We start from the raw sequence: 12,816 nt of genomic DNA on the forward strand, positions 1-12,816 counted from the left end.
AAAAACGGACCGTCTTTGGCCTGGTCATGTGACCTAGAGAACGTATCACTTTACAGCAGTCACATGACCGCAAGCTCGGATATACTCATTGGGCTTTTGCTAGTATTTTTCCGCCTGTTCGACTCCTGGTCATGGCTGAGGCAAGCAAAACGTTTAAAACTGCTTCTGAGGAGGTTAAAAAGACTCCGCCGAGACCCGGCCCCCCTTCCCGGACTCCCGCCACGCGCCTGAAACCGACCCGTGCATGCCGGGTCGCCCATCCCCCCCTTTTAAGTAATTTATACGTGGAAGTGCAAACTAGGGCACATTAATGATAAATTTGCTAATGTTTTCTGCTAAAATCTTAAGATCAAACTAGTCTGTATTTGGCCCCTGAACTAAAATGAGTTTGACACCCCTGATTTAACCCACAATTAATCAGGTATTTAAGACACTAATGCTATTTTTATCCAGCGAAACCGTTTTCAACAATGTCAGCTTCACCTTTACAATAAATTTTTGTTCACACACAATGCTTAGAAATCATGCGACTGTATCCTACATTTTTGAGCATTATCCAACACAATGACTATGACATCAACTGTTCCAGAGACACAGCAGAAGCAGCCGAGTGGTCGATGGTATCGCTGAGAAACTCATGCATCACTACTTATTATGAGTCACATTGATTCTATTACTATTGATCTGCTCCTGTCCCAAAAAGACCCTGAAAATCCTCCCAATAAATTAAAGAGAACAAGCTGGACACTAAATTGTCTAATTCAACAACGATCAATGCGTTTTGTCTGAAAACTTTTTATAGGATTTTATTCCTTTGGAAAGCTTGATGTCATTAAATGTGGATACAAATCTATTCGGGGAATAATAAGGTTAAATAACGCACAGCCAAAGAAAAATACAGTGTGGATGCAATACTGTGAATACAATCTCACGTGTGCTTTGTAATATTGGACAATTTCAAACAAATATGTGAAGTTATTGCATTATTATTTTTTATAGAAAATTTTAATTCTTATGTATCAGTAACAAATTTGATCAGGTCCCCTGCATAGTCTGTTTAAAGCATACACATGTGGCACTCAGATAACTGTGTGAAAGAAATGGTATAAAATGGCAACAACAAAACACAAAATGCCTCCAAAAACCCACAAAAGGACAGTATAAATACACAAAATGACTATTAAAAAAACACAAAATTATAGAAAAACACACCAAAAACAAAAAGGGACAACAAATACACACAAGAAGACTGCAAAAAAAAAAAAAAAATAATAATAATAATACACAAAGATGAAAAACACCAACCAAAACAAACCAGATGAACCCAAAAACACACAAAAGGACAGCATAAATATTAACACACAAATATGAAAAACAAACCAAATTAATCAAAAACACACAAAAAGACACAAAAAACTCCAAGTAACACAAAAAAATCAAAAATAGTCGAAATGACGCAAAAAAACATACAAAATTACAGAAAATAACAAAAGTATACAACAAGATGCTCTGCACTCTGCAAACCCACAGTACGACAAAAAAACAATACAACCAAAGAAATACAAAGAAGATTCCAGAAAAAATGACATCAAAAATACACAATATGACTCTAAAGGAAATACATTTTAACAGAAAAATACATAAAAGGACATTGGCAATGCACACAATAAACAAAGATACACAGAATGACAAAAAACACACAAAATTAAAAAAAAAAAACCCTTTATTATTTCCCGTGTTAATGATCAGATTGGTCATTATTCTGAATGCTGACATAAATTAATGTACATAATGTGGCCCTTTGGTCAAACAAACACATTTTTGTGGCCCTCGTTCTGATATAAGTTGTCCACCTCTGATCTAAAGCATCATTGATTAATAATGACGACCTGAACAAACAGGGATTCCACAGCAAGACTTTATTATAAAGAGTGTTTTCTACTTAAACATATCTTGATTGATTAAAACATGACATCACCATTAATCGAAATTATTCAGATTTTTTTCTCTCCATGAATTTTCACACATCCCTAATAATATAGCATGTACGGTATTTATTAGGGACGTCCCGATACAACTTTTTCATTTCCGATATGATACCAATATTGCAGCCTTGCGTATTGGCCGAATAGGGATGCCCCTAGTATCTATACTATGTGATAATCATGGTGGTGCTTTAATATTCCTCCTCCTGGCACACATCCCCTCACTCTAATTCAATCTGTTGCTTCTGTAGTCGTGTTTCTGCCTCTGCAGAGTGAGGTTAATACATAATGTACTCAAGCTAAAAGGACAGATTTGTGCCTGGGTGCTACAGGATGGATGGATGGATGGATGGATGGATGGATGGATGGATGGATCATTGCTTACCAACACACCCTCTTCCTCCTGCTCTGAACAAAGGTGATTAGGACACAGACCACATTCTTCGCTCTTCCATTTATTCTCATCCTCGCTTTAAAATTCCTCTGAGGAAAAGGGTTTATGAGATGTGCGCATCTCAGAAGAAGATGAAGTGCTACTAATACTACTACCCACACATTTGCAGAAGAAAACTATTTAATAAGCTTTGGTTTGTGGCTCTATGATTTCAGAGCATCCTCTCATTCTCATGCACATACTGAAGAATTCATATTTTGACTTTGGACTGGTTTAGATAAAAATGTAGATGTTTCCTCCTTTGAAAATACCAGAGGTGGAAAGTAATGGATTACAAGTACTCACGTTACTGTAATTGAGTAGTTTTTTTGGGTACCTGTACTTTTTTTTTTTGAGTATATTTCTAAATCAGTCATTTTACATGTACTTAAATAGGTTTTAAAAGAAGTAAAATAATTCATTACATTTCTACACCCAACCTTTACTGAGAAAATCATTAATTTTTGTTTTAAAATGATCAAGAAACGTTAGGGAACTACAAAAAATGAAAAAAATCAGACGACAATCAAATGCAACATCACATCATTGCCGACCAATCACATTAAATGTAATTCACCGTGCAAAAAACAGACAAAACTTTAAATCTATGAACTCTAAATTGAATTAAATTCACTGGGGTTATTTTACATTAAAAAATATATATATTTTGACAAACCTTTTATTATACAGATGCCTTTGTGGAAAATAAATTAAGTTCCAATTTTGCAAGATATGGTCTTTTCCTTTTAAGTTTATATAACAAGATGTTTACTGGATGTAAGAGAACCGTGGCAAGGTTACTAAAAATAAACGTGGGGGGTGAAAGTTACTAGTAACTTTTACTTTAAGTACTATTTAATTGAGCTACTTTTGGATTTTATATATGACTTACTTGTACTTGAGTACAATTACAATCAAGTAACAGTACTACTCAGTCCCTCCCGGATTTCATGACGTTACAATCGCAACTATTAACGCTAAATCAAGCAAACTCCGAGAAATCAGTGCGGCAATGGAATTTTTCCAAAAGCTTGCGACTTTCCCGCAACGTCACTAAAAAAAACATAAATATGCGGCTGCTTATCATTATTTTTTGGCATTTTAGGGCTTGTAATTGCTACGGAAGTAGCGGAGGATGTACTATGGGCTTTGGGCCATGGACATGTATACGTAGACGCCGCATCGTCTGCTGCCGCCCAATAGAGTGGTGGGTTTACGTATATTATGTCTATGCTTTGCGCTGCTTACAAGGAACCTACAAAGAAGAAAATGCCTGTTTTCAACCAGTGCCGGTGTAATGTAGAATAAACCTACCTTGAAAGTTTCCTACAGTAGACAGTGGGCATCCGCACCATGTGTGCTCGTCAAATTGAAAGAAAGGCCAATAATCTTTCCTTTAATTTTTAGGGTTAGGTTTCATCTAGTGGGAAAAATTAAGGTAGCAAAATATTGTACGTAAATGTGTAAATATTTACTACGCTATTAGTGCGCATGCGCCTGTAGGAAGCTTTCATACGTAGTATTATTTTTCACTACACCGGGATAAAGCATTCAATTGAGTCATGTGCGATAGAAATACCTTGCATTTGCTTACAAACGTATCGGCTAAGGACTGTGCCAAACATTACCCAACGTTGCTTCATAAGAGTGGAGGTAAACTTTTTTGTTAAAAATGCAATGTTATCATCGAGCAAAAGCGGAAGTCGTCTATGGACAAACATTTTGCTTCTGCAAAGCACGTCAAGAGAATGCAAGCCAGTGCACAACCCCATGTGGGAGAACAAACAGGAAGCACACAATATCATTACATACAGTATGTTCGTTAATACTTTGTATTTTTTTGTTGTTGTTATGCTTAAAGAAATATGTCTTCATGACAGGTTCATGTTAAGCACTTTAAGATTAAATAAGTCCAATATTGTTTACTGACTTTAACTTCTGATGATCATTTTGATTAAAAACTATTGCACCTTTTGCATTCAGGGTATGCTTAGTGTATGAGCTAAAAAAAAAAAAAGTGCATGTTTTGCAAAATTGTGTTGGTGTTTTCTAGAACATGTCTGGTCAATATGTTTTATAATTGGTAGAAACAATTAACTTTATTGTGAGTAAAGTATGTTTTGGGATTGAAAAAATCTCAACTTTTGAAAAAATGGCCCGTGAAATCAGGCATTTCACCCCGTAACAATCACAAAAAATGCTTGGGAAATCCTGGAGGGACTGACTACTTGGGTATGATATGAGCACTCTTGTCTTTACACCTCTGGAAAATGCTATGAATGAATGAATAAAGACTTTATTTCAAACATGTGAGTAATAAAAATAAAAATAAGGTCAAAAACAAAAAAAAAAGAGTAAAAAAAAAACACTTGAATCAATTGAACCAATATTACCTTCACCTGTTTGAAAAGGAATACTATGATCATTGATCAGGAATAGTATTAATAAATATCTCAATCAACGTTATTTTAATGCATGGTATTATGGTATGGGAGATGTACTGTAGCTGGTTGTGCTACACGGCGCTAACACCTAGCAAAGAGTGACGCTGCCTTAAGTCCAACGGCACACATCTTTAAACTGGGAGGGTTGGGTTTTGAGGATTAAGATTATTGTGTTAAACCAAGGGTTTTAAACTCATTTAGTTGAGTATTTGTGCTCCAGTTTGCATTTCCACATCCCACAGTCTCTGTGGGATCTTCATTTAAATGTATTTCTTTTTGTAACCAATTTCTATTTATTTTCAGGAAATGTTATGGGAAAAATGAGAAAAAAAATTGCAGGATTTGGCAATTAAAAAAAAAAAAAAAATTATTTCAACAATTTGTGTTTAAAAGTGACTGCTATCATGTGATGTAAGTGTGAGAAATCTGTGAGTCTTGAAAATATTGTTTTGTTGAATTTGTGTGCTGCAATATCTACAACTATATTAATTGGTAACTTACACCATATTCATGTTTTCTCTGCCATTTTTACCAGATTCTATGAGCGGATGTTAAGAGCCTCTCGAAGACCTTTTTTTACTCTGTGGAACCGAGTCATTTCACTGAATTCCAGGGAACGTGGCACGTGCTATTTGACGTGGAGACGTTTCACGGCCCGGCCGTAGTTCATCCGAACTTGTTTAAGTATGAACGGTGGGCACACTAGTCATACTGAGCCGCCCCATGATGCATTGCGAGCGAAACGTAAAAATGTCCCGGGACTGGTTTCAAGCTAAAAATCAAACATCCCCTTTTCAAAATAAAAGCATCTCTTCTTGTCTTCCATTAGTTTTTTAACGTATTTGTAAATAGGGCTCTTGTTTTGAAGTTAACCGGAAGTTTTGTCAGTAGCACAATTAAGGGTCTCCGAAAATCTCTAAAATGTTGAAATAAAATGTGTTTCCATGAGTTTTATAGATAAAATGAGCACATGTTGATATTCGACTTGGTTACTTTCTCACTTAAAATATTTTCACAACTTTCAAAGGTGGAGAATCAAAGATATTTAGCCTGAGTGTAGGTTAGAAACGCTACTTGGGGAAACTCTGAAGTATATAAATCATATTTATAATATATAGTAGACAGAATGTACTCATTTAGTTTGTAGAATAGAGCCAAACTCTCCAGAATGATGGCAGTTAGCCAATGAGAAGTCACTGAACGCCGCGACCAAAGAAGGATGACAGACAAAAAGAGGTAAAACGTTCTTTCATTACTCACTGCTGTCCTGTCCTTTCTAATGGAGGACAGGGAAGGTTACCAGCTGTGCTCTTTGTCTGGTGTGGATTTATCTCAAGCTTTTCTCTCTAACTTTCATTTAGAGGTCGATTGATGTGGGATTTTCAAAGGCCGATGCACATACCGATTAAAAAAAAAAAAAAAATTCATCCAATGACCGATATTAGGGATGCACCGAATTTTCGGCCACCGAATAAATTTGGAAAATATATTGCAATATTGCAAAAAAAAAGCAACATTCGGCCTTCGGTTTGGTGAGTTAAAAGCAATGCCAAATGGTAGCAAGTGACGCAATCAAACAACGTGCAGTGATTTACAGTCGGAAAAGTGTGCGCGCGTTGCTGCAGCAGCAGCTCCTCCTTTCCGCACACAAACACAGCGGACTCTCTCCTTTCTGCTCTGCATTTACATATATGGCAATAAAGTACAATGTATATTCTATATTAAACAGCAGTGTTGTTTTAGCGGTTAGATAGTTGGAGAGGGAGGAGCTCACATTCTAGGAGGCGTGTTAGGTGATGTCACCTACCAACGTGGGCAAAATCCAACTCGCCCATTTAAAACTGACTTTACAAAATGTGAAATAACAAGGGTGGGAGGAAACACAACTTTTTCATCTTTGTCCCTCTGAATGAGGCTAAAGGATGTATATCACTGTATCAAAACCATTATAAAGTGATTTTTTTCATCATACCTCCCCTTTAATGCACTTTCAGCTTTTTTTGGAATGCATGTTTTGTTTTATTTGAAGGGCTGATATAAATGAAAAACTTTGTTGTGCTTTTTTTGAAAAGCAAAGGCTACGGGAATATTTAAAAAATGTCATAATATTCAATAAACATTTACTTTCTTTAAAAAACATGTCTAAAAATGTATTCTAGGCTATTTATGCACTATTTAAAAAAACAGTGAAAAACTTAACAACCGCATTCGATATTCAGCTAAGCATTTATATTTTATTTGGCTTCGGCCTCAAATTTTCATTTCGGTGCATCCCTAACCAATATCTAAAGCTGATTTTAGAAGCCGATATACTTTTTTTTTTTTTTAAAGCACATTGATTATGAAAGACAATTGAAACACTCATGATATAAATGTACATACTAGAAATTAAATTAAATACACCAATAGAACTCTGATTATAACCAAGTAAAACAAAAATCATTTGATTTGATCAGGCACTATTATATTATATCCTTATCCTATTATATCAGCTTTTTATTTGTAAGCCTATTGGCTTCTACCACTGATGCAAATGCTATTATTACTTTTTTTGTTGCATATTCATACATCCTAATGGATTTTTTTTATATTCTTTTTTTTCCCTTTAATGTTACTCTAAAGAACTAAATAAAAAATCGGTCAAATATATATCGGTCGACCTCTACTTTCATTATTTTCTGGCTCTTCACTCATTTTCATGAAGGAACGGATGTTTGTGTGCAGAGTTTTCAACTCAGTATTTTTCATTTGTTTTCTGAAGCTTCGTAAACATGTGCTAGCTAGCATGTAAGCTTCATTTTAGCCACTAGTAATAAAAAAAAAAAAAAAAGAATTAAACTCCTTAAAATCATCCAAACTTGCTGACAGATAAAGGGAAATGACCATATTGTATAGTTCCTCCATCAGATCTACTCAAAATTCCAGAAACACGGGGACAGAGATGAACCCGTAGCAACGATTATGAACTGGAAACTCAACTAAAGCTAACTATGCTAAGCTAACCAACCGACACACAGACTGGGCTAAGAGCTAACGCTAACCACTCCACATAAGGAATAATAGACCAGATAAAAAGATGACCACAGAGAGCCATCAATTTGTTTATGGTCCTATTTAACACTTGTATGGAAGAATCAAAACTAAACATGTGTGAAATAAATGTTATCATAATATTAATGTCACTATGTATCCGTCCAAACTTGTGAAACGCAATATTTTTAAATTATATTTCACATGTTCACAGACAAAGCTGGTCCCATTAGACTAATGTAACTATTGAGATTATTACACCAAAATATACTGAATGATTAAATCATCAGCTTGATCTGGTTTAATGATAGGAAATCATAGAGTTATTTATTAACCATAACTTTTTGTAACTCATAAGATGAATGAGACAAGATTCAGCAACAGTAAAAACACTGAGTTATTTGTGCTTCTTTTTTTTTTGAGAAAATAATTTCATTTTAAGTGAGGAAATAAATTAATTTTGTACAATAACACTAATAGAGTGATCTGCATGCACTGATACGTTCCATAAAATATCAGCTCATGAACCCTGAGTCAGCAGCTATTTTAGCCTGTTTTAATGTGTTGATGTATTCAAATATATTTGTGTTTGTAAGGAACCAGTTTACACTTTCAGTTGGGAATTGTTTTATTTTATTTATAGCTTTTTTTTTTTTTTTTTTTTCATTTATCGTGATGTTTATCGTTATCGTGATAAATACCAGAACTTATTGGGATTTTTTTTTTAGTCCATATTGCCCATCCCTTGTCCCCAGTAGCTTTAAGTTGGACCAATATATTCTGCTTTATTCTAGAAGCTACCTAACCTAACCTGGTATGAATACATCTACAAATAATCCATTCTGTTGACTGGAAATATACACTAGACATCCAACGAGAGTTAAGTTGTGTTTTATAAGTATCACAGCATCAGTGATTGGCACAAACACAGCTTTTGCACCACTATGTTGACATAAATTAAAATCCCCCCACACAGGGTTTTAAGGTTAAAGTTAATCAATGAAAACACTGGAAAAATACCCAGAAAAGATGTTTCCTGCAGCATGAGAGTCATTTTGTGTGTGTAACATGTTTTCTTCACACAAATGGATGGTGCAGCATGTGTGTTATTGACCTACAGTCAAAATCTTTAGAGCTTTGCTTAAATTAATAATAATAATCTACAACATTAGCTGCTGTGTTGGCATTTCTATTCCACTCAGAAGAAGGAGAAGATGGAGATGAAGTGCTGCACAGACTCAATGGTGCACATCTTCATTCAGCAGCACACCTCACACACGAAAACACACACACTAAAACACACACACACCTGCATGTGCCTCCACTCTGCCCTGAGCTGGAAAGCATGTCATAAATAATTAATTTCTTTCCGTGCACACACTATGTAATTCAAAGAACACTAAGCAACCAACAAATGAATAAACCAGTTTGTTTCCTTTAAATCCAACTAATACATTTTATTTATTTTTTTTAGATTAAAACCAACTGGTTTTGCAAAGAAAATGTATTTTTCTACATATTGACTATCACTATACTACTGACTGAAAATGAACATAAAAATATATTTAATTACAATACATATAAAAGATATATCAAATAATATATTGAAAAGTACATAAGAAATTGACGGTTTCTATATATTGAAAAATATGACAATATTATTTACTCATACATATTAATATATGTATTAATACACTTTATAATATATGTGTGCATATATTTATGCACATATAAATACATACATTATGAAGTGTATTGCTAAATATATCATACATATAAACGAGTAAATACATTGTCATTTTGTGTTGGATGCAACGTCAGCATTTCTGATGCTTTTCGTTTCTAAGCCATCAATGAATAAATAAATAAAAATTATAATGATGGACAAACTCGGTCCTGGTTCACTTTTCTGTGCAGAATAAACGCAGTTTTTTTTTTGTTTTTTTTAGTGTGAATTAATCAAGCAAGCATGAGTGGTGCAGAGAAACCATAACAGCAGTAGAAGAGCCATGAATGCAACAGATGATAAAGACACTTTACCGCTGATTGAAAGTCAACACTTTAACAGAAGCAGGATCCGCGCTGTTCATCTCCACCACGTGATGTTCGTCCAGTGAAACGATCCGGTTTATTCACGGTCACAGTCACACATTGTGCGGATTAAAGTCCGACCACAGCTGATCCAAAGCCGCCTAAAGCTGATGATCCGAAGCCCAGCGATGCTCCACCGTCATCTGCATTATGACGATGAGGATGAGGAGGAGGATGAAGAGCAGCAGCAGCAGCAGCAGCAGCAGCGGAGGGGTTTTACTGCTACTGCCCCCCCACCACATCAGTGGTACATTTACATATTTTATTTTTTATTTAAAACTACTATTTTATGCCCTCAGCCAGAGTTTGGGTCAATTACATTCATTTAACAAAAAACTACAAATACATCTTTAATTATTAATGTTCAATTGCAATTACAGTCACCAGTATTTTCTTTTCCACCAATTACAATTAAAATACTATTATTTTGTATCCTCAGAAAGTCAATTACAACCACGTTCTCAATTACTAAAGTTCAATTACAATTACTGAGCCTGAAATAAATACCTAACAAAAGTTAACCTTCCACTTGTGTTAGCTTTCTGTTAGCATCTCTAATGCTAACACAGGTCCTAAACCAGCTGTAAAATACACTAAAAACAAATATCTATCATTTATTTTATTTTCTATCTATTGGTTACCCTGTTAGGCTTCCTAATCAATGAAAATATAGATTTTTATGGTGTGGGCATCTGACCCTTTGTGTCCGTATACGGCTACTTTTGTATATTTTTTTCAATGGTAAAATGTGGGAAAGCTTGATATGAAACATTTTATTAATAGTTACCTAATTGTGTGTAAAACTGTAACATGATACTTTTGCGTCAAATTATAATTGACACATTTTTGTAAAATGCTCATGGCATTTACAATTACAAAGTCAATTATCTGAATTCAATTACAATTAAGACTGCAACAGATTATTTGAATTACAATTACACGATAATTGTAATTAATTATTATGATTACAATTAAAATTGACCGCAACCCTGCCCTCAGCATTCATTCAATGATTGATTAATGTATTCATTCATTAACAGTGATCACTGGTTTATTGCAAGCATAAAATACTGACTATTAAGGGTGTAAGAAAAAAAACGACATGGTGATATATCGCGATATTTCGCCACACGATTATCGTATCGATCACAAAAAATGTCCATATCAATTTTTTTAGTCATACTTTTTAACAAAAAAAAAAAAACATTTAATTGTGCTAACATAGCACGTAAACGCCTGGTCACTAGGTGTCAGTGAACGCACCATCAGACCTTGTTAAACTACCTCACTCCTCAATCCATTTTAGCTTGGACGTTAATTGCACTTTTTTTTTCATAAAACATATCGGACACTGAATCAGAATCTGTTGTAAAACAAAAGTTTAACTTTTTTTGAAAACTATAATTTGACAGTTTGATAAACATACCACTTGTTTTTGATATTGGTACTTGAATTACAGTTAAATACCATTTACTCGTTCTTAAGTATTTTTTTAAATGAAGGAAATTGCATTTCATACCATTTTGTACTTTTAAAGGTGACATTTGTAATTATTGATATTGCAAAGTACGGTACATTGTATTGTTTAGTATCGGGATGTATCGTATCGTGATATGCAAATCTTGATACGTATTGTATCGTCAGATTCATGGTAATGCACACCCCTACTGACTATAGTTAGAGGCGTTTCTAGCTATATGCAAGACGCTGCTTGGGGTCCCTGGTTGAAAAACACGGAGAGATTCCAAATTCATTAAATCATGCACCCCTTATTCTTTCATGTTATACAAGTACCCCCTCATGTTATACTTCATTTATTTCCTGAAATTAATTAAAAATGTATCACAAAATAAAGGAAATTTAAGCAAAGATCCTGCATGTTTGCATCTGTCCCATAATGCTTGGACATTTTTGGTGCGTCCCAGCCTTTATTGATTGTAAGTGCAAACTACGGCAGATGTATGATGAAAAATGTTTGCTTTCTCACCTAAAATCTGCGGCCCAGATCAAGCAATCTGTTTTTGGCAACTGAACTAAATTGAGGATCCCTGTTGTATTAAACACACAGTGGTTGACCCTGAATGCAGCACTCTCACAAACGCAAAAAACGCCAGAGCTGATATTAATGTCGTTACTTTCTTCTGCAAACACCCACATTGTGACCTTAATGTTGAGTTGACATGCAGCCAAGTTTCACAGAATGCTAAATCCCATCGTCTCTCTCTATGTTTAAAGTTAGGACAGCATGATTATGTTACGATTATTATGATTTTTTTTTTTTTTTTGCACTTATGTTTAGTTCAGTGTAGTTTTTGAAGAAAAAAAATAGTATAAAAATTATAAAAACAAATATACAAATAATTAAATATATATAATTTGTTCCTTATGTCTACATATGTCGTCAAATATTAAAACCTTAAGAAGAGTAATGTTTTTGTGACAACTATGCATATTTTTTTTCTGTCAGGTTTGTTCTATAGGTGGCTGGTTAAAAATACATTTTATTTTATTTTTTAAATTTTTTTTCTACATTGCAGTCAAAATAATGAATTAAATGTGCCTAAATGAAACTGAAAGTACATGAGAAAAATGTGATTTATTTTCACAACGAAAATCAGGACCGCAGTAAAGAGCTGTAAACCTTTAAAAAAAATGTAAATATCTTTCAATTTATATACTAATTTCCCCCACCAAAAATAATAAATCAGACATGTTGTTTATCATGTATGGCTGTTATATATATATTTATATTTTAAACATGATGCAATGTAGAAGCTTAAGAATGTTTGGAGGCTGTACCCCAACATTCATTCCTGATGTCATGCTTCTTTTC

The 12,816-nt window shown here is 34.2% G+C and overlaps 1 protein-coding gene across 9 annotated transcripts in view; it reads right to left on the reverse strand.

Annotated features, from left to right (window-relative positions):
• The window catches only part of garnl3 (GTPase activating Rap/RanGAP domain like 3), a 92,060-nt gene that overhangs the window by 61,416 nt on the left and 17,828 nt on the right, over nt 1–12,816 (reverse strand). Inside the window, exon 1 of one of the 9 annotated variants that reach the window (XM_028462639.1) lies at nt 9,933–10,118. The exons of the other annotated variants lie outside the window; for them this stretch is intronic. Within the exon in view, the coding sequence (XP_028318440.1) occupies nt 9,933–9,982 (50 nt within the window). The 5' untranslated portion in view covers nt 9,983–10,118. Of the gene's footprint in view, nt 1–9,932; nt 10,119–12,816 lie in introns of those variants that run through there. 9 annotated transcript variants of the gene reach the window in all.

Source organism: Gouania willdenowi, chromosome 12 (assembly GCF_900634775.1).
Source record: "Gouania willdenowi chromosome 12, fGouWil2.1, whole genome shotgun sequence".
Classification (NCBI taxonomy): domain Eukaryota; kingdom Metazoa; phylum Chordata; class Actinopteri; order Blenniiformes; family Gobiesocidae; genus Gouania; species Gouania willdenowi.